The following is a 23931-nucleotide window of genomic DNA, read 5'->3' on the forward strand; positions in this document are numbered from 1 at the left end:
TACGATGGAGAAGCATCAGATCCCCCGCTGTAAAGATATCCAAGCGACAAGGGCTGGCCCCAGGATTTTGTTTCTTTTCTAGTAAGTTCTTCTAGTGTCTACGTAGGTTGCTAACAGGGGAAAGGACGTCATGATGGCACCCCCCCCCTATCAGCCTACCCAGCTGCCTTGTTTTTCATTATAGTGGGGTTGGCCCCAAGCAGGTCTCAGCTATAGTCTACAGTCATAACGGTGTTTTATATAAAAAATAAATATAAAATGTGTATTCAGCACAGAAAAATCTCTACAAATCAGATAAAAACAAAAAAAAAAGACAACCTCTACCTTAACTGCCTCCAAATAAAGATCTAAATTGCCGAGCTTGCCTTACCAGAAACCCAGCATTCGGCCATCGTACAGACTGGGGGCCACGTCACTGTCAGTGACCCTAATTATGTAAAATGTATCTGCAGTAACATACGGGGGTCGCAGTCATCCTAACAAGGTTTATTTCACCCCACTGCTTTTACATCATTAAAGGCCAACCCGAGTAAGCTTGTGCGCTAAGAATAGATAAGGCGGCCGGAGATTTCATTCTACATTCATCAAAAGGTCATATTTTGCACCGGTTACAGAGATGTAAACAAAAGTTGAATGCAAGTAAGACATTTGAGTTATACGGAGATGTTTAATAAGAACAGTGTGGCTGCGGTAAATGAATCCTCCTATAACACGGCGTTCGCGTCAGTACTATGTGAAGGAACCCATATCATCAATTAAATAGTAACAGGCGCTCGCGAGAAATCCCCCGACGCAGAGAGCCTGTGATTATTTAATTCTCTCGGTTTTCCAAATAATGTGCGGAGTGGATTGTTCCTACTCAAACGTGGAGTGAGTTTTACTCCTAACAAACTAAACATGGAAATTATCATAAAAATAAAACAGATTTACACTAAATTTCTACGCTAAAGACAGAAATCATAGGCATGATTTCAGAAAGTAATCTGATAAAAACAAAATAAGTGGCGAATTTGTAAAGCTAAACGTGTGAGGGCCGGCTGAACTGCGCGGGCCGGGGGCCGCTCTCTTCTGGGATGGTGTCCACCAGGCCGCTCGCTCACAGGAAGAAGAGCTTGTCACAGAGCTGGATGGATGGCTCGTGGTGAAGGAACTGCCCAGAGAGAAATGCCAGTTTATGGGCGTATTTGCACGGAGCCGGGACCCGGATGGTGCCAGGCCAGTTCCAGTAAATGTGGCACATCTTGAAGGTTAATCTGCAAAATGAAGAGTATGTGAAGTCAGCGGAAGATACACGGCATTCGTCATCTACAGCTCGAGAGATCAAGCTGGATCCAGTGAAAGGGTTGAGAGTTACCTGCATTTCTGAAATCCGTACAAATGCTAGGTACCTAGCTGCCAGAAGAACTGGAAGTAAAACCTTTCCTTCACAAAGTATATCACTAATACACTGAAATGTTATTTAAAGTGCAATATAAGTGAAGATCGGCTAGCGAGCAAGCCCCTCTGGACAGCAACTCACTTCAATAAAACATGAACAATTATGTACTTTAGTAAACAAACTAAACCAGCTGTGTGTTAGTAGCCCTGTGCCCCAGAAGCGCACCTAGGAAAGAAAATCCATTCACCTCTGGCTTGACCTTGAAGATGCTGCTGTATGAGGAAGGGGAGTTAGCAGGTTTAGAGAACGTCGCACTTACCTGGAGCGACCCCAGTCTCAATTATCATAATTATAGTTCAACATATTCCCCACGCTAAAGGGCAGTATAGAAAGGATGAAAAGACCATTGTCCAGCAGGTCCCCGATTGTACAGATTTATCCGAGTGCAGCGGCAGCTCAGCAGTGCATATATGTGAAGTAAAGAGCTGCGGTAAAAGTCTGCGAGTTCACTTTGAATCGCGATAGAGAAGAATGCCGATCAGAAATTGTCTACATATAAGACATACTAGGAGCTTTGGGGTGGCTGCGCAAGGAGCAGGGAGACGGATCTGAATAGTGAATATTGTTAACTGTCAGGGAAGATGTGGATACTCAGTGAAGATGGAAGGAGGGATAATTTTAATTCTCGGGTTAACAGCCAAATATAAATACTGCACGGGGGGACATAGGGCTGCTTTTCTGATTGTGTGCTGCGCTGGAGACCGGCAGAACATGGAGGTTGCTGCCAATGCCCGGACCGGCTCTAACATCGGAGCGTCTTTGCTGGTTCTACCTCCACCTATGGGCAGAGATGCCTGTGCCAATAACCACAGCTAAAATAAAGAAAAATTACCAGTGCTCGGTACAAAAGTTTTCCATCTCCATTTAAACCAGCTAGCAGATTTTATAGAAAACTGTGACAGCAGCAGACTTGTGCATACAAGAAGTGATAGAAAATATTACGTGCTTAAAAAAAATAGACATTTCATTTTTTTATGTAATTAATCTTGAAGGACAAATCAGGTTATATCACCTTGGAATTATGTGAATTCATTATAGAGATATAAAATCAAGAAATCCTTGATCAATGATGGATCTACTTACCTCTGTAAATGGTCGGGACTCAGGTTAGTGGTGTTAAGAACACATATGTAGTGTGTTGGGATCCCACATCCCTGCCTCACGTGGTGAGAGAGTAAGAAGAAATCAACGCTGCAGGAGAGCATAGAAAGGGGTGTAAAGCTTGTGAGTAGAGGCCTCTGTCAGACCAGCAAACTGCTAAAACTTTGGCCTTTATAGAGGTGATCACACATGGTGTTGAATCAATCAACGGCATTTGATTAGCAGTAGCTGTCTGCTACTTAGAATCTTAATGCCTATGGAAGCAGTAAGGTTGTACTTAGTTTTTCAAACATGGCTTCTTCATTTTGGCTTTATTTTTGTTGAATGAATCATGACACGGTGTAATATGTAAAGTGTTGTTGTGCATCTGAAGTTATATTTACCTAATTTTTAGACCTGCTAAGGAACAGATGATTCTTATTATGTACTATTATTGTGTACTTTCTTTTTCACATGACTGTAACTGATGCAAAAGTAGCTAGTATAGTGAATAATATAGCACTAGATAGTAAGGCAGATCTTTATGCTTATTTAATCACACACTATTAGCTAGTGGGAGCATGTTGGAAAGAGGTAAAAAGCCATTATACAGTATAATGTTAATCATTTTCAAAAGAAAAAAGAAACAGGTCTGTTTCCCTGTGGACGTGCATAGTATCGAGTGCAATGCAAGAATTCAGCGGTATGATATGCACTGTGCAGAGTCTCACCGGTCACGATTGGTCACTGTGTGATCCAAGAGCGTCCCTGGAGCAGGAGTGACAAACTGCCCTGTGCTTGTGGAGTACATATTGGTGCTGACCCTTTTCTGCACTACAATGACCACCATGCGTGGAGAGTAGTTCTCAAACGTCTGGAAACATGTTTGCAGCTGCGGGATCTCATAATTCTCAACTGCACTCAGCTGTCCATCCGACACACCATCTCGATACACCACAATTTTCTCTGGTAGCCGGTGATTCACCTACAGTGTAAAAAAATTGGCAGCCACGTACCAGGGGTTTTGAGGTCACATCATGAAAGAACAAGACGGTCTGTACAACATAATTGGTGGTACTACACACCAGCTACCTTCACTCACCTCGTAGAATTTTTGTAGGGCAGCTACCAGACAAAGTTTCAAGCTGTCCATGATCTCCTGATGGGGGAGCTGGAAGACTACACGGGAGTACCACTGGGTCAGGTGACTGCAAGTCAGATAATGGAAATGTTTTTCTAGACATGCTAGACTTGTTCTATATATTTAAGCCTTGAATATATACTCCTAGCAGTGAATACGTTGGCAATAAAGTTTAACCCCGTTCTTACTGATGTACATTTGTTTAAAAATAATGCGTAAATCAATGCAAAAAAATAATGGATCACCCACAGAACTTTCCACAAATCATTAAACACTTGACTTTGTTGTAACATTATATTGATGTTTCAGTCACGCATGACCACTTATTTTCAGGCGATATTAGGTCTCCAAAGATACAGTGAATAAAAATATTACTATCCACACTTGCGAGTGGCGTTGAGATCTTGCTGATGCATAGTAACCTTACTACATCCACACCCAAGAAATCATCTTTTTCTGTCTTATTTCTCCTGCAACCACCCAATAGATTGCAAGCTCCTGAGAGCAGGGCCCTCTTCTTTTTGTACCAATTTGTTTTAACATGTGTTAAAGTTATTTTCATATTGTCTTTGTTAAATATTTTCACCGTCCCTTATTGTAACAGCGCTACAGAATCTGCCGGTGTATAAATGTAAATATAATGTAAAGTTCTTTACGGTGACGGCCATGAGTATCGAGCTTAGAACACGGAAGATATAAGCTGCTTTTATTGGGCAATGACATCTCAGTTTGATACGTAAAGTAAAAATAAACATTTCTCATTGCGGGTGAGAGGAAATTGTTTAGCCAGTCTTGTGTTCCACGTGACCAGCAGATATGGCCATGTCATGTCTGGAACAGAAAACTTAATTTTATGATATTTGCTCAGTGACAGCATTTGCAACCCGACTATGGTCAAGTAGAGTGAAATGTTAGCGGTAAACATGCAGTTGACACAATATGCGTATCATATGCCGAGTGCTGGTGGCACTACCCTTGTAAAGGTTTCAGAGCGCTGGTATTGAACTCACTGGTTGATGCTGGCCACAAACCCAAGGACAGAACGCAGGCCCCGACTGGGGTCATGATAAACATCCATTCCAATCACCATCAGATTTTTCTTGTTGGGGAAAAAACAATGAGAGACGGGTAAGAAATGTATAGAAGAAAGGACAAAAGCTTTAATCTAGAGACACATAGGGTTTCTAAAGGGCTCTTTCATATTATAAGTGCATAGCAGTAAATAACTATCCCTTAGAGAAAATCCCTCAAATTGTTCTGAGAGTAAATGCTCTCTTCCTTTGATCACTTAATTGAGTGTTTACAATCATCTCAGACTGTGATCATCTGCTTATCAGGTTTTTTTCTTGGGGTGAGTGATCACAGGCTTACCCACACAACATAGTAACTTCCATAATGACCACGATGGGTAGAAATCACTGTGAGCACTTGCTTAGACATCCAAGTGACCGCTCATTCGTATCACATAGTACCTGTTCCCCAATGTGGAGATGACTGCTTACTAATGAGTAAGCTCTTTGGCTCTTTACCCCGCATGAATAATTATCAGCTAGGAACCGGCTTGACAAAAGTGCAACTGAAGGGATACATACAAGTGGGATGTCCACACTCCACAGCTCCCCTCCAAGTTTGCTATTCATCTGCAGAAGGATTTTCTGTGCGATACTCCTCAACTTCTGGGGTTGAGAGATGGTTTTTGTGTTGATCACCTGGGGAGGAAACACAGAGATGGAAACACAGACACTAGATTTTCTTGACATGTTTTCAGACTGCCTGATAGACGGCGATAGTACAGAAGGAACTCATTTATTCTGGAAAGCACTGCACATTAATAGTCAGAATACAATCAGGAGACCCAGAGTTGCATCCATCAATATCTTTGTGGCCAACGGAAATAAATGGAAGCTTAGTCTGAACATCAAGTTTAATATTCCTACCAAGTGTACAAGAGAACAGCAGTCCTTACATCTCATCTTCACGTAACATTTAATACAACCTCCGCAGGGACCATTACATTCCAACATAGCTTAGGAAGGATTCTGACCTGCGATGGAACCGGGGTCTGGACGCAGCACAGCTTCTTGATGGCACCATACAGGTCATCTCTGTTTCCGGATATAATACATACGAGCAGCTGTACTTTATCCTGCGAGGAGACACGCATTTGGCAATGAATACCTTCATTCATGGCCCGACATTCCCGCTGCTGCCTATAAAACAGATTTTGCTTCTCCTATATGAATAAACTTTTAGTTACAGTAGGGCTAAATGTTTTTGTTATATACTTTCTAGGGAATCATGAGGGAAACATGAGCAAGGTTAGTTACTCCTAAGGAAGAGTTTTGCATAGAGGAGCACCATTCTTATTTATAAATGCAGCAGGACCCATAAAGAATTGGAATGATAATATTTTCTACTAATGGATCACTTAACATGTGAACCACAACCTCACCTCGGACTGCTCTTATTAGTTCTGAATCGCACTGCAGTAAGGGGATCAGACTCAAACGCCTATATATATATATATATAACTATATGATCTTGCTTAATCTTTCATGACTTAGATAGAGAGGACATTACAGGCAATTCTAAAGATATGTAAAGGAATTTATATCACAATCAATAATATTACCAGCCAGACTACATCAGGTGTTGGCTGAAACAGGAGCAGAATGATTTTTGATGTCGTTTCCCAGAGTGATGATTCTTACCTTTTCTTCCAATAAACAGTCCGTTCCATTGCTTAATACTTTAACAGCCAATATACTTTTAATATTGCACACAACGAAACATTTTGCCAACGGTAAATGGCACATTCCAGGGTGCAGACAGATTAGAAAAGATTAGAATCACCTGACTGCGGTCATAAAACGACAAGCAGACATTTACGGCAAAAGAAAAATACTACATAACTCTTTAGGGGACAAACGCCAAAGCCACGCGACCCTGCTGGGCTACCTGTCCGGATCAGAAGGCAGACCTTGATACAGACAATACTTTCCATCGCTTGCCGATTACAAACAATGGCATGATGGAAAAACCTTATTAATCTACAAAATATTTAGAAAAGGCCTAAAAATCTGACCAGTTAGACTATTACGGTAGCTTTGAGAAGAAAATGATCTTGATGATATGCGATTCAGGGGTTATTCAACAGGCGACGCTCCCCACAGACGTACAGAAAGCACGGTTCCCATAGACGAGTATATATGTCCCTATGTAATTCAAAGTCCCCTGTCACAGTCTAGGTTTGTTTCATTAAGCTACTAATGAGTAACATGAAGCTTTTCAATCTGCACACCATTGTTTCAATCTGCACAGCTACGTCGCCATCATTACCTGTCGAGAAGGACCCGTTTATTTATGTCATTCTGTCCCGTTTTGTCCTACAGGTACAGAAGGGTCACCTTTCCATCCCTCCATTTAGGTCGTTTCCATTTCTCCAATACTGTAACTGTATTGCGATACTTAATTCCCTGTCCTTCAGTTCTCTCCCTTGCCCCCAACCCACCCATGCGAAGTCTACACGACCCACTCAACAACCACAAAAACAATAAGTGGATGATATCCGGACGTCTCATGTCCTTTCTCAGGTATCAGTTAAAGCGAAGTCTTGCACGATTGTTTCTACGCAGGTGTCTTCCCCCTAGAAAGGCTCTGTTTGTGGGACACCCAATGCTGCTGAACGATAACCAGATTCTGAAAAGCTCTTAAAATAGTAAAATTAATCAAACAAATGCAATGGATTATTACAGACTTTAATCCTATTTATTGCACTTAATTAGAACTGTAAATTGTATTAGATATTGTGACAGATCCATTCAGATGGACAGTTTGCCTGTTTGCGATGCTCTCATTAGTTATATATTTGAGCCGCTTGTATACTTTTATAATAACGCTATAAAAACGGTTAATGCACTGATTTACAGCTCGAGACTTGTCTATGTGCCAGTACACAAACTACTTAGCCTCACTAATTAGAAAGTTCAGGAGGTACAATCGCGATGAGAGTCATAAATTGTATCACGATCTAAGCTAAGGAAATACACGAAGTAGGAACGTTATCTCCTGTACCAGGTCAAAGGACTGGTGGTAATCTTCACACCCGACAGGTTTGGGGAGACATTGGAAGCGGCTGTAAAACGTTGCCTGATCTAGAAGGGCGACCCGTAATTGCTGTGTGATTTTTGCTGTACTGAAAGATTCTGGGCTGTTTGAAGTGATTAAAGATCAGGAGAAACGTGCTTTATAAGGTTTTTATGTGGTTACATTTTCAGAGTAAAACAACAAAAAGATCTGCTAAGGTTTGCTTAACCTGACAAAGTGCTCAGTTAAGACTTTGGATAATAATAATAATACAATTTATTATTATGTAGATTATGAGATTTTTTGACTATTCTTTTCTGGCAGGGCTGTAGTCAGTGCTGCACGACTATTATCTCTTGTAGGACAAAACACTTTTGTTGCTCCCCACCTGCTCGCAGGGAGAATAGATCACATCCCCAAGGCTGTGGAGAAGGGGCACGAGAGGAGCAAGAAACCCCCTTGTCCTGCACTGACGGGGCACTTGAGAGAAACTCATGGTGATAACACGGCAATAAACATGAAACACCATGTAAGAAACCATATGTACGAGAATAATGGCTTCCAGTAATCTGTACGGGTTTGTAAGTATATAACATTTGGCAGAAGAAAATTTTAATGTGGCATTGCTAAAAAAGGGCAACTGCTTCCCTTCGGTTCTGTATAAATGTCCGCTGACCATTCCACCAGCACATCATCTAACATCGTTTCCCAAACCTCAGCACCAATACTGGAGGATATTTGGCAATATGGTTTTCACAAGGTAGCCTGCCATTTGATGGACCCTGGCTTCCTTATAAGAAGCAATTCACACACCTTTATGTAATTATACATACTTCTGGAGGTGCAGAAACTGTACTGGTCTCTGACAGCTGGGGGTGGGTTACTAGTCTACCTAATGCTATGTTACAGAAAACGTTGGTTATTTGGCAGGATCCATGGGATGTGCGGTTTGGGGGGAAATGTCTAAATAAATAGAGTTTGTGCCTGGTGTTGCACCTTACCTCGCCATCCAGCAGCGACCTGATGCTCCGGGCATAAGTCTCTATGCGGTCGTCCCGGAGCTCCACACAGTTGGGTTGGTTCACCTGCATACCGATAGGACCGGCAATCTTTGCAAACATACTGAAAAGCTCGCGGGCCTGGGGTGCGGCACGCTTTGGGTAGAGCATAGCCCAATAATGTAGAGGGACCTAGGTGAAGAGAAGCGATCATTCCAATAAATCACACCCCCCCTGCACGAAATATATAAAGTTAAAAAACCAAAAACTTAAAAACAACATGTTTATCAATGCTCTATTATACTTTTATACTGTGTTAGTGGAAGACAAAAAATGCTTACTATATACAGTATGTGTGCTTACAGAATGAGAGAGACATTAGCATCATGTAATAACAGTGAAACAAGAGGATTATTTTGTCAGCTGTGAACCTTTACAAAGTAATAGCATAAAAAAGGTAAAACCCACAAGCGTGGACCAGTTTTTTTCTTTTCGAATGACTTCTGTTGGCAGATACAGATAGACTATAATGTGCAGGTTATTGAGAACACAAGACTGGAAAGTTCAAGAACATATAAAAGCGAATTATAACCTGTTATGTTCTATTTAGTTTCATTATTATACATTAACAGAGTTAGCAGGCAAAAGAAAAACCAGCACTATGTGAATGAAACACAGGACAATCATTAGCGCAATCCAATAATAAAAGTCACCTTTGTTCTAGGATCGAACAGCTTCTTCTGGACCTAGTACCTTAATACACATGAATTAAAAACGCCTCCAATATATACCCGCGGCCTGATTTTGCTAAATAAGAAATATTGTAGATGATAAAAAGGCTAAGCTTATAGACAAATTCTTAGTTTGAGGAAACAGACCCTTAAGACCATCAGTCGCATCGTGAAATTTACTAGCAAGAAACCCCATTGTTTGATGAAAACCACATAATCTGTATGTTTAATTTTTTTCATTTCCTTACAGGTTGTTCTAAGCTGGGGGTTAAATATTATACAGTAAACTCGAGCGCGAGGGGAATCATTAACTTCCATACTTTCCTTAAGAAGAAAGTAAGGGGTTATTTCCATTCACTCCCAAAATCATTCCCATTAGCAATTCTTGGCTACCACATTTTTCTCAGTAATTTGTTCGTTTCTGCTATTGGAGTGTAAACGCCGTGTTCTTTTGTCGTGTTTGAGGAGCGCACTGTGATTGTGTTGCGGTGACAGAAAATACTAACTTTTTTGAGGTGAAAAGCAATACTACAAAGATGAAACGATTGATTAATAGTGAAAGCAGTAATATGTTGACGGTAAACTGTTCATTTTATGGTGAGAGGCAATACTAACCCGCTTAAAGCAGCTTCACAAACCACAAACACCTACCTTAATATGTGGTTGCGGGGCAGGTAGGGAATTCACAGGTATCTTCAAAACTGCAAACTACATAAGGCTGGCTAAATGTTCCTTGAGATTGCGCTTGGAAGTTGCGTGGCTAAACTAGATATCCACAAGATATAGCTATTGTACTATTCACTCATATACTTCAATGCCACAAACACACCTAATTGCACTAGACAGTAGCTATAAATGCTTTTACTCTGTTGGGCAGATTTAACGAGCCAGGAGTTTGCACGGGAGCTGAACATTTCAGGTCCCCAATTCCATTATAAAAAGGCATTTATTTATACATTTTCAATGGGGGACAGAGTTATATCGACAGCTCCTCCCTGGTCTAATATTTTACTTAGTCAAATAAATAAATTAGTTTGACAAGATCTTCAAGTACATCTTCTACATTGAGTAGATATTTAATATCTACCTTTAGCATGGCGGTTCAAATTTATGGTAATATAAATTACATCCAGATATAATGAGGAAGAAAGAACAAAATTACAAGTCCTCTAGGGACCAGGGTTAATCAAATAGAACAATGATCTATTCATAAAAAAAGAAGAAATAACCCTTCTAGAAAGTCACACAGGATTTCCTGAAAGCAGACTAATTTATGTATGCATTATAAAGGGCCAGCTAAGCCATGCGATGGCCTTTCCTAATACATAGTGATGTCAGTTAGCACGAACGACATGGTAAATTCTATAGGTTAGATGGGTAAGTGAGTCAACGCTTACCGAAGAGATTGAAGGCTCGCGCGTCACTTCCCGGGTCCAACTGAGATCTTCCCCCGGTGGAAAGGACAGGCTTCTCAGGTTGATCTTCTCCAGAGGAAGAACCCTGCCAGATGTCTGCAGGAAAAAAGAAGTATGGCATAACACCGACCCCCCATACTCTCTGGAAATCAGTTACTCTGAGCACGGAGACTATTTACTAAAAAGTAATATGAAACTTTACTAAAAAGTAATAGGCAACTCCCAGCGAGTTTCTATTGCAAAAAGAGTCGAGTTAACCCTTCACATAGTTGATCCAGTGAAACCCAGCAGAAAGACTTGGAAACACGGAATTCACATATTACGGCATTTGAGGAAAGCAAGAACCAGTTATCCCGTTACGGGGGCTCAGCACGTTGGCACTTTTACAGATACGTACCATGTGTATGTCAGAGTCTAGCTGTAAGCCCCACCGCTGAAGTTCTGTTTGTGCCTGTTCACTGGTCTCGATTCTCTTCAGCAACTTTCCCAATGAGATGTAGTGCTGCTTCGGGCTCAGATGGATCTGCTGTGTTAAATCCTGAAAGGAAGAGGCATGAAAAAATCTCACATAGCTGTCCACAAACTTCCTCATCTAAGGTTTTTATTCACCAAAGGGTGAGTTGACAGGAGAGTCTGCAGAATAGTTGTGGTTTCAACTCCTTGACTTTACTACAGGTATGTAGGACCATCTCCAATGAGCTTCCACTGCAGTAAGAGTATGACTGGCCCTGTATAATGTATATTTCAATGAGCAATATTTCCTCATACTCCCCACTTTGTCCTTTGTGATGGAGAAACTCGCTGTCAGTATTTACACTTCATAGTAAATAGTGTCGTAGGGAGTTTGAAATGGCCAGCTCTCCTACAAACTCTCCCTTTGGTGAATAAACCCCTCTATATCCGACTATATCTAAAAACTACAATGGCTGCGACCAACAAGGCTGCGGTTTTTAAGGAAGTCTTTGTGGTCTTTCTTACACAACTTTTGAAAACTGACTTTTACGATAACTAGAAACACAAGCTAGAGCCGCACCGAAGATCACAAATAATTATGGCTTTTGACCATACTTTGGAATAACTCCACCATATAATGAACCAATTCAGTTGTTTTGATACACAGAGATTAAAATTGCATTTGTATTTTCATTCTTGGGCCGCCTTGACCCGAGCAAATATCCACATTAAGATGGAACACGAGAGAAAGGTGAATTCTCTAAAATTAATGGTTTCTTTACACAAGACACCAAAATAATAATGCATTCCCTTGTTCCATCTGGATTATTCCCAACTCCTTCCTACTCAGCCTTATCCTCTCAGGACTTTCACATCTCCAATACACCCTTAATCAAATTCTGCTCTCCCCACATACTGTGTAGAAGAGGACAGTGTCGTCTTATTCTTCTGCACAAGTAGATATTAACATTAGTGTTCATCTTATTGTATATTGTTGATTTTAATGTTACTGTCAATTTTGCCCCTATTATAATATCGCTACAAAATCTGTTGGTGCCATATAAATGCAACCATGGAAGAATTACAATGGGAAATAAGCACGTATCTGAACGTCCTTGGCACCAGGAGACAAGACCATTAGGTACCTTCATTGCCCGAAAGTCTTTTCTCATTTTGTCAGGAATCCCAGTCATAAAAGAAAGTTCAGGGAGAAGGAGCACTACCCCTTGTATCTGAAAGGAACATTAAAATAAGGAAGAAATAAAAGCTCAGTAAACTACAATTTATTATGTTGGCATAGTGCCTCCGTTTATGTGATCGCTTGCGGCGGATGCAGCTTTGTTATGTGTTGCACAAAAACCAGGCTCCTGGTAAGACATTCCATTTCTTAAATCCCAATCGAGGCATCTACATGTGTGTGAATAATAATGTAAGCACGTGTGCAGCACGATAAAGTAAACTTTAGTTAAACCAGGCAACGTAGACACGGAATGACACAATATTACTCAACCCTGTAGAACACTGCGGGTAGAAACGGCGCTTTGAGAACATTCATTCAAGATGAACCTATAGTTATTAATCGTTCTTCAGGTGCAATGAATTGCTAACCCAGGGGCAGAATAATTTTCATTGTATCCTACTATATTTAGGTGACAGGTAATTAGTTTGCATGTTATGCAAATATATATATATATATATATATATATATATATATATATATATATATATACATACATATATACACACACACACACACACACATATATATATATATATTAGTACATGACATACATAAAGTGGGAACAGACACAATCACAGCTTTTTGTATAAGTAAATTAATTCATTTAAACTATGTATGCTTTATTTAGCAATATGGAAAGTTCTGTAGAATGTTTTCAGGATCTGTGAAAACGATATAATAGTAGAAATGTTTAGAAAATATTTCCCCCCAATTATTTCCTTATAGATGTTAAACTATTTGTTTAATGAAATATTCTGCAGGGATCAGGCACAACGTCTGATTCCTGCAAAAAAGCCCGGATATTTTTTTCTACTTATAGATCAGCTGCCAGCATGCAAGAACCTCTAATTTTTTTTTGGTTTTTTTTTAGAAGTTGCCATGGAAATAGCAACTACACAAAGGGATTCACTCAATCACTGACAGCATTAACCCTTGTGTTTTTACCCCCCAGATGTGGAACGCAGATGAAATCTACCATTTACTACTGTACACGCTTTGACTAAACCTTACTTTGCTCTGCGCAACCTTCCTTTCTTTAGGCCTGTGAATGAGCAAGGGCTGGTCCTCTTCTTTCACAGTGATACCGTAGTTCTTACTAAAAGGAAAAACAAACAGGAAACCAAGACTGGTCTACTGGACCACGGAAAACTCATTTAAATAAAAAACAACAGTATCATTCATCCTTAGCTTGGAAAAAGGGATGCTTTCTAACTGAGTGGTACATTTCCTGGCATGAATTAATAGCATATAGCATCGATCTAAAGTTCCTACCATGTAACGGCTTTCAAACTGGGGTATTCCTGACCATGACAACATCCATCAACTTTTACTCCAGCAAATAGCCAGGCAAAGCTGCCTTCCTTAAATTCCATTGCAGAAGTGCATAAAATGTCTCAACGCTGCCCTCTCTCTTCACCACGTGTTATAATGAAAGCCCAGGACAAGTAATCCACTAGGTTAATGGATTATTTATGATTGCCAAGGTTCGTGGCAACTTCATATGAGCTGTCATGGTCACTGGCAGACTTTTGCTGATAGATATCCGATTTACCAGGTGAATTGCATTTTTACCATAGACCATAAATTACTTCTATCCAGTAAGCAGCTTAACCCAACAGTTGAGTTAGACACCCCCTATCAAACGTAAACTGAAAACATCAAGTTATTCCACACTTCTATCCATTCTACTTCCCGCGTGGAGCTGTGGGCATTAAGACACCAACCGGTCCGTTTTAATGAGCATCAAAGGCCATTACCCAGCTTTTATGGAGGTTGAGGGTTGGATCTCAGCTTATTTGAAATTTGCAGACACTGTAAATCTGTATATGTAAGATTAGTATAACTATACGGACAAACTAAGGAGTGCCACGTCCTCACAATGGTTATGCAACAAGACATTGGTTTACTTGTCTGCATCGATGAGTCAGGATAAAGAATCCCTCAGACATTTCACTTCACACTTTGTGAAGAATCCATCAGAATCTGAACCAGGTGGGATAAGAGAGTGTAAAGAGTAAACGCACCTCAGACACCCCTACACCACATCAAGTACTTATCACAGGAACAGAGAGAGAAAGGATAACCTGCCCACGTGAAAACAAAACCAGAAAGGAAGGAAGAATAGCTCATGTTGATTGGGGCTGCCAGGTAACGGCTAAATGCCTTCTATGCACAGATGCTAAGGATTAACGCATTTGGGATTCTGTGCAGTTGGAAGACGGTGGAATATATTCAGCCATTTGTAATATTTCCTTTTTCAAACAATAATGGGATGATATAAGTGAAGCCTTAATTATTTACATCAATTTCCATGTGTGAAAAATGACAAGGCCGTTTGTGAAAGGCAGCGCGCTGTGGACTGTAGGTTATTACGGGTACAAAGCCTTTCAATAATGGGATTAGTGTGAAAATGGGTCTTTTCCTCTCTTGGAAGTGTGACATGGGGATGAAAAAATGTAGTGACAAAACTATTAACCTCATCCCCTCAGGTGCTTCTTATATATGGTAAACCTACAAGAATTGAACCCTCTTTACCAGTATGACATGGTGTGGTCAGAACATCCGTGTTAATCTAGATTCCTGAAAAGACACTACCTGTAATATTCTAGGAAAGTGATATTGGTTCCATCTGTCATGGTGAACGTATCCTTGGGGCTCTTGCTCCACTCAATGTCATCAATGCGGTATGTGCGGTTGTTGTATCGAGTAATTACTATGTTGCCGAGAAGCTGCTTTGTCACTTCATCCTGGAAGTTTTCTGGGTTCTGCTGGTACAAGACATGCCTGTGACAGAGCAGATAGGGGAAAGCGGGGAGAGTCACCAAAGAACCAAACACACCTCTGTCTTATATTAAAATATTGTTTAATCCTGAGAACTCTATAATTGTTCTTTATAAGATAAAACCTGCAATGTTCATGTTCTAATTATATTAAGAAAACCATTTAAGACATGCCTTACTTAAAATAAAACACATTTAACAGTACCACGTGCAAAGCTTCAGAAAAACTCAGATACAGCCAAAAAAAAGTGGGTGATGGTGTACAAGGGTAAAGACTTACATGATGTCCAGCACAGAATCATTGCGGATTATCTTGTGGGTGATATCTGCTAGGAGGAAAAGACCCCCGTCTGTTCTGCGTATACTGGCAACAAATCCTGGCCACACCTGAAGCCTAAGTCAAGAGCTTGTATTACAAAGGTGCACAGCTAGCATTGCATGGGTTAAAAAGCTTTCCTCCCCATTAACACGAGTATAAAGGCAACCTGCCTGGGTCCAAGCTAATCTTAGGGGCCTATGACAGATGTCCCACCATACCCTAGAGGTCTGTGCAACCGCCGCCCTCTCTGCAAATGCTTCGCACCAGAATGCAGAAATCAGATCAAAGATTTAATCCAGATTGGGATATATATAAAAAGTAATCCTGGTGCAAAGTATTAAAAGTAGTCATTTCGCCACAGCATACAATTTTATGGCAATAAAACCACTTTTAAAACTTTGCTCCAGAATCATGTATTATACACAGACAATTTTAACCCCTGGTATTTGTTGATGCAATTTTTTTTTATTAAGTTGCTGTTAGCGGCCTGTTAGTCCACTGAATTAAAGACTCTACTATGTACCAATACATTTATTCAATAGGAAAGGGGGTTTAAGGGAACCAAAGGCACTAAACAAACGGTTATTTCAGCTTTATGAACATAGTTTACATGGCTCATATGAACGCGGTATACTGTGGGGCCTATAGTTACATGCATCGTTTGCTTATCGCCACCCCATTGTTAGTCATTACCAATACAGCATCAGCAAACTCACCTGTACTGCTGCAACACAGTAGCACTCGACGGGTCAAAGAAATTCCTGCCAACCAGTTTCATGTCAAGGATTTTCATCACCCTAAAACAAAGGTGATCACTGAAATATAGCAGGCCGCACGGAATAGCGCCGCCTTACACTATAGAGAGGCATGGACGGCATAGCATTTTCCTTCTAGAGTTTAGAGACGTGTACAGGAGAAAATAGAACACATTTCTAAAAAGCAAATCTGGGGCTGGAGACAATCAGCACAAATCTTTCTTTAGTTTCCAAAGTGATTTTTAAACATTTAGAACTGTGTCCCGCAACTGCCCTTTAAAAAGGGTCCAATATATCCAAAAAGGCTCACCGAGCACACGCAAAACTGTTGTCATTTTGGAAGAGTCGCCGTATTCACACTGCTAAACCATTACACAAAAATACTAATACAAACAGTTGCTGAATGCCTCAATATCCAGGCAATGAACACTGGCCGAGGGATCATTGATCGCTTTCTAAAGTCATTTAACCCCACGACGTGCCTGCCATGTCAATTTTCACTAACTGCAAGCATTTCCGTGACATGTGTGGCACGTCGATTGTCATGAAGGGGTTCAAGATGCCTATGACCAAGTTTGAGATTTGTTTGCAGCCCTTAGGGGGCTGGAGTTTTTGTAAAATCTTATATGAGCTTACCTCCGAATTACTACATTGTAGAAGGGAATGCAAAGGTCGGAACTGGGATCCAAGATCTTGGTCATCTGGATGGTAATTTTGATCTTCTGTCCATCAGTCCGCCGTTCACTCTCCAGTTCCACTACCTATAGAATACAGTCCACATTAAACAATTAAAACTCAAAAAAACATATCTACTCGGGGATCGAATACTGTTTGGGGAAGCCAACCATGTTGTAACAGTGGAGATGGGAAAGTGCATGCCCTCCACCTACCTGTGCTAGCTTAACAGGTAGGTAAAGAATGGATCCATCAAAGGCAGAAACCTCTCCTGTTACAGAGCGATGATCCTTCATCATCCCAAATCGCATACTGCGGCACTCCACATTGGGACTGAAAGGATAATAGTTACAAACAGAAGATAAAGAACGCGGTAATCCTTACTCTACCTTGGCCTAAATGTTGTTTTAGAATTCCGTACCCCAAACATGGTTATCATACATAAACTAATCTGTTATTTACTAGGTGTAACTGATGATATCATCTCACTGCCCAATTTCACAATAAAATTGAAAATGTTTTAGACAAACAAGCAGAGTAAATGGGGGAAAAAAGGACAGAAAACAAAAATGTATCTGATGGACACAAGCTGCTCACGTGTAGGAGACATGGTACTGATACACAGCCTCATTCTTGCAGTAGATCTTAACGAGGTTCAGACCAAGTGGACAAGGCATCCCCTTGCAGCCCTGCTTGTCAAGTGGTTCTCTAAAATGGAAACATAAAAACAGACAGATGACAATAGGCGACATGGCGGTTTAGCATATTTTTGTGCCATTTACTTATAAAATGGCGTCATCTCAGTAGAAACCCATGTGCAAAAATGCAATTTTTTATTATTGATTTAACACAACAGAAGCTGGCTGACCAGTTTGGGTCCAAGAACCCATAATTATGAAAACAATAAATGGCCCCCACGGCAAAGATATTACTAAACCAAGGGAAATGGCTTTTTAATGCATCCAAATAATGTCAACAATGATCACCTTTTGCCTCTATATCCACTTTATACATTAGGACGAAACAACTGTCCATGAGCGGTGATCTGGCTACTGCACCTCTTCCCGAGTTTTGTCTAAAGGCTGTCCAGGGATCTGTGTATAAAGTGGATATAGAGGCAAAAGGTGATTGTTGTTAACCTTATTTGCATGCGCCTACCCAGAATCCCTTGTGGTTGTGGCAGCACCATGAGGTTTCTGAGGGAAAAACGAGCCTTCTGGCTTGTCTGGTAGATGAGTGTTTAATAATAATGCTTCTACTACCCCCTTAATTTTAAGTGGAAGAGTTTTCCATCACCTTTACCCACCACAACTTTTGTTATTGGTATTCCAAATAATCATATAGAGTAAAATGCAGAGCCCATTCAGAGTGCCAGCAGAATTCTACATACGGGTGTTAAATGTGACAGCCAGGTCCGGTATGCTACACATGGTTTTTTGAAACTTCACATGAGCGTGAAAGCACTCGGCGCTTGCAGTTACCAACGGCCCGCAATGAAATACGTTCAATCTGACGAAAACATTTCCGCGTTATACGAGCCACGCGAGACTGATCTTTAACTCAATCTTCAGTGAATCATTTTGTAAGACCATATAGTAGTTTGCTACTATACAACATACGTAATTCAGTCATGTTTTTTTCTTATACATGACCATGGTTACCAGTATCTATAAAAAAACAAAAAAGAATTCCTCAAACTAAAAAAAACTCCCACCGACACTGTTCCTTTACTATATATATATATATATATATATGTGCCGAATTTCCACTAGATGTCAGCGCATTGCCAAAAACCATACATGAGAGCAATGTTCCATCTAATTTTTCTTAGTTGGCGTGCGCAGAAAATTTCTCTTGTGCAAAAATTTTGTGCGCACAATATCCGCGCCGCATAAAGTATCCAAAAAATTATTATTTTTTTCTTTTTTTGGGAAAAACTGTTGTGCGCACAATTTTTGGACGTGTACGCTCTCTAAAAAAGCTATGTGCGCGCGGGAACACTGCATGACAGCGCGAGGACATGACAGCCACGTTTAAACCAGCCAGTCCCACCTGCTCAAACTTACGATTGTTAGAGGCAATTTTGCCTTTCAGCTGCACGCATCACAAGTACAAGTAAAACTGGGCACTCCAGTAATCATATGTACTTTAACACACACGACAGCTGCGGGTCCCTTAAATCTTCGTCATGTCCCCTTGCGAATGCATATTTTTCATGCAGGAGACATGTTCACGATGCACCCGATATATTTAGATCCACGTCCGCTCCGTGAACGCTGCCGGAGGAAGTCTGATTCACTCCGCTCATGCGTGGAAAGCGCTGCTATTGATGTCGATAGAGAAGCTTTCCTGACATGATTGCTTCAAACAGCCAATCAGTCGAAACACAAAGGAGATGGACGCTTTAAATGTGTTTCGGAAGAATTCAGAGTACTTACAGCATACTGTCAGAGGCAGTAAACAGAAAAAGTGTACGGGTGAGAACAAATGTAGTTTTTTCCGAAGTGGAAAAGCCCTCCAAATTTTCGTCCGAACCAAAAGGACAGGAAACAAAACTTGTCTGAAAAATGAATGGACCAAAAATGGTCAGGCTGCGGGATTTCTTAGGCAAATATCACAAACACTGACAGACTAACACATACTGACATGCAAGTCACTCTGTCACCCCCACAAACTACCCCCATACAGATCACTTTACAGCATATTGTCCCCAACAGCCCCTGTCATGGCCACAGCAGCACCTTAAATCCCCCCAACTTGCCTACCATTTTTTGTGAGGGGCGCCGTTAGCGTATGGTGTGGACGCTGCGGCTCTATCATTAGCGCCGGATGTGACGACATCGCACCAAGCGCTTCCGATGCAGTCAGGCCGGTGAAGGGAGATCTCATGATGGTGTGGGGCCCTTTCTACGCTTAGCGTGCTTCTGTCTAAATCGTTTTGATCAATGCGCACAATCCAATTTGTATAATGCTAATAGATTGTATCATTCGTTTTCACTGTGCCCCTATTGTATGCTATGGAACCTGCAGCTGCTTTATACGTTCGTTTATTACAACAATATTCAATATAAAGGAATGTCAATAAAATAAGTTATGTTAATCGGAACTGTGGGAATAAAAACAGACGGACAATTTAATGCTCTCTAAAAATTGTGATCTTCTACTTCAAATATGAGTAAAACGGCACAGAAAGGCGCACACCCTGTGAATCACATATAATAAAGAGAAAGCTTCTCAATGATTGCCGCCAATCTCTTTTCCCAATAGGAAAGGACATATTTTCATAGTTAACCTATTTCTCACAACAAGAAGTTATCGGGGTCGCAGATCAACAATTATAGTACAGCAGGAAATGATTATATATAATATATATAGATAATAAATAAAATCATGGACATATGGTTAGAGGAAGGGTAAAAAGTAGTTAACAGCTCCCTAGTATGTTAGACAGTGGAAAGGGTTAATGCCTCTATAAAACTTCACAAACCAAAAAAACTATCTTCTAATGCTATAAACTTCAGAAACATTTCTAAGGAATTCAAGGGAATTTGGTGTAATCTCCAAGGACGCTTGCTTGCGTCTCCCAGATCGTCACTGGGGTTACCGTATCAGCGGCACCAAGCAGGCCAAGGAGAGGCTCGCGGTCACAGGCCAGACAAACTTCTAGAACACGGTGTCCATGTCTGTGTCACGTTACAGCCGGGGAGTCAGTAGCCTTCAGTGTCTCTGCTGGCGCCACGGGGGCTATTTGGATTTTGAGTTTTTAGGTTGTAGTTGTGGTTCTAGCTCCCTCACTTTACTATTCCCAGCAAGAAGGGCAGAGCAAGCCCTGCGTAATGCTGAATGAGATGTGTCAGGAGATTTTGCTGATTTAACTACACATTATACAGGGCCAGGTCTATGCCACTGTCAGACAACACCCCAGTATGGGCTCAGCAACATCTCCCGAGTACAGTCATACCCCCCATGCATGGGTTTGTCGGGTTGTTTGGGAGGTAAAACGCCACATTTGGGAAGTGCACATTTTTCAACTTGGAACTTTTACATCTGGTCATTCTGCCCCCATGTCCTAATAGGGCCATCTTTGAAGCCGCTAATTCAATTTACCCCATCAAACCATATATTTTTGAAAACTAGACACCCCAGGGTATTTCAAAAGGCAGTATTTTAACCCTTTCCATGCACTAATTTTACCACCATTTTTTGGTATTTTTTATCACACAAATTGTATATGTCACTGTCAAACATCCCCGCAATATGTGTTCAGAAACATCTTTTGATTACAGTGACCCCCCCCCCCTGCTTGGGGTTGTTTCGGGGCTAAACAGGCCACATTTGGGAAGTGCGCTTTTTCCCATAGTTGTCAGTCCGTGCTTATGCCCTATCTTTGAAGCCGGCCACTTCGATTTTTGGGAAGATACCACGCTAATTTTAGCACTTGCTCATAATAAATACAGGGGTTTTTTTACATTTTGCTGGAACTGGATGGTTCCCCTGAGGGTGACATCACTGCATAATTTGTTATCACTTATTTTAATATTATTTTTTTAATATGTTACTAATCGCATTGTGATTAGGAAGCTGGGGTTCACTGACTTGCATGGTTGAATGCAGTACCTGCAGAGACCCTATCGGAAACTTTGGCAACTTGGTTATTTTTTTTAAAGGACGTGCCGCCATCTTGCGGGTGGCAAAATCTCTCGCAGTGGTCACAGAGTGTCCAGAGTGTGGGTGTTTGGTGTTGCTCAATGCCTACACTATCGAGGCATTTCAGCTACACCACTGAAGTTTAGCTCTTTTAAAACGGGCATCCACCGCCATACAGTGTATAGCAGATGTTGACGCCCCGGGGAAGGGCCAGACATGGCTCCTGATGCCGATCTCTGTGTGGCTGAGCGGCATTATGCATTTCCTTATGGATTTGCCTTTTGCCAATACATAGGTTAAGTTGCTCACACTACAAAGTTACAAGAAGTTTTTAATTACAGATGCAGTACACCTCCTCACCTCCTCTCCTCTTTCTGCACGGTCACCTCCAGGGTAGGACTCTCCACAGCTTTTTGTTCAACACTTGAGGGAGGAGATATCTGCCCACTCATAATACCCCTGCCACGGTGGGCAGGCGGCATTTCCGCACCCACGGGAGGGATTGAGGATCTGTAAAAGGGAGTAAAAAATACCACCATAAAAACTACTACAAATTCAGTCACTCATAAATAATATGGTAGATGAAATTTTCAATGCGGCCTCTAAATGAAATTAAAAATAAGTGAAAGTGCACACAGACAAAATTATTATATTTAACGGTACACCACATTAAAAGTGAAACTTTAGAATGAGCAAAATATGAAGAGAAACAAAAATCTTATTACAGTTGATTTATTAAACTGAATGAGAGGAAAGGATATTATAGGGGCAATACCTGACTGTAATAGGCATAGGTAAATCAGTCAAGTGACTGTATTCAATACACTGGGAAAGCTCAGCTCAGCTCAGCTGGTAAGAATCCGTAAACCCCTAACCGAAACTCAGACTCAAAAGTCAAAAAACGGAAAGACTAAGTACAAACATAGGCCGCTAATATTTACTGATTTACTGACAAAAAAAACCTGAAAGCGTCACACAAGGCCAATGCCAGTGACATTTACCTTTTTGCACTGCCCAAGGTCCGACCTCAGCCAGCACCCTCATCATATCAAAGACGTGCCGTGTGTTGCGGGCTTGATTGCCCAAGAGGGCGATCTTTCCCCCCAGTTTTTGCCTCCCTGGACCTTCCGACCTACACAGCGTAAAATCTACTTAACAGTAAACAATATCTAAATGTAATTGTGACATCCACTGATACACGGGCATGTAATTTTAAGTGTATTCAAATATTGGTCGTATGTCTACAGCCTGCATGCAATGCAGAAATGATCCAGCAGGCCTGGAAAGGGGGCAAGGGTCGCTTGGTCCGATCTGATATAAAGACTTTGGGCAACTGAGATCTTCTACTGCTACTGTTATTTGGTGCTTTACTTGTGATTCCACACATTGCCACAATGGGGGGCTAGGGTAACTTATAATTACACTGTGATTGTGACTTAATCAGCCAATCAGTGGCAGAAAAGCGTTCCCAAGTAAATCCATAAGAGCACTTTCTGCACATGCACAAGGAGGGTCTCAGTAGACCTCCCCAGGAACGCTTGCTTTGCCAGTTCTGGAGCCAACTGGCAGCGAGTATATAATGTAAGTGCAGCCAGCAGGAGATGGGTTTCCATATACAAATCTCCTGCAGGTTAACTAGCTTGGGTGGGGAAAGGGAATCTCTCCATGTGTTTGCAAGGAGCACTAGAAGAACATTTATAGGAACCATTCAGCCAATATATGCATCATGTGATGACTGGAGAATCTCTTTAAGAAAGCAATATTGCTCTGGGATGCAAGAACATTCATTACCCACTAAGTTGTTAGGTACAGCGGCTCTTTCTTCCATAATAAGTATAACTAATAATGCAATGCCTAGATATTTCACAAAAGTAACACATCTCGGGTACAGACATCACTTTCCTCGCTCACCTGGCTCTTCCAGTTGTCACTCTCCCACCATCACCACCAGCTGCCATAGCTTCAGGCAATGTGGTCACTTTATGAGCAGGAGGAGGTGAAGAGAGTCGGCCATCACCCTCTCCCAAATTGAGAGTAGCAAGGATCCCCCTGCCTGGATAAAAACAGCAACCTTAAAGAGAGTACCTATGTGCAAACACTTAATATGAAGGCCAAAAGACAAGTCACTTCCAAGTCACGTGGAAAGTCTGGTTAATGACCAAGACAAGCTCCC

At 41.2% G+C, this 23931-nt stretch overlaps 1 protein-coding gene across 1 annotated transcript; it reads right to left on the reverse strand.

Moving 5' to 3' along the window:
- Positions 1–1096: 1096 nt before the first annotated feature.
- On the reverse strand, positions 1097–22240 carry LOC149277583 (piwi-like protein 2). The gene is made up of 19 exons (XM_089502722.1): positions 22119–22240; positions 17709–17819; positions 17327–17444; positions 17073–17197; positions 16398–16478; positions 15643–15756; positions 15178–15366; positions 13594–13678; positions 12488–12574; positions 11287–11427; positions 10872–10985; positions 8747–8935; positions 5704–5805; positions 5252–5368; positions 4670–4758; positions 3621–3726; positions 3250–3503; positions 2522–2629; positions 1097–1253 (listed from the first exon to the last, which is right to left on the reverse strand). Exons 1-19 carry the CDS (start codon positions 22238–22240, stop codon positions 1097–1099), a joined length of 2409 nt encoding a protein of 802 aa, XP_089358848.1.
- Between the last annotated feature and the right edge of the window lie 1691 nt (positions 22241–23931).

The sequence above is a fragment of the Sceloporus occidentalis genome, unplaced genomic scaffold, assembly GCF_023333645.1.
Source record: "Sceloporus occidentalis isolate IW3139 unplaced genomic scaffold, rSceOcc1.0.p SCAF_209, whole genome shotgun sequence".
Classification (NCBI taxonomy): domain Eukaryota; kingdom Metazoa; phylum Chordata; class Lepidosauria; order Squamata; family Phrynosomatidae; genus Sceloporus; species Sceloporus occidentalis.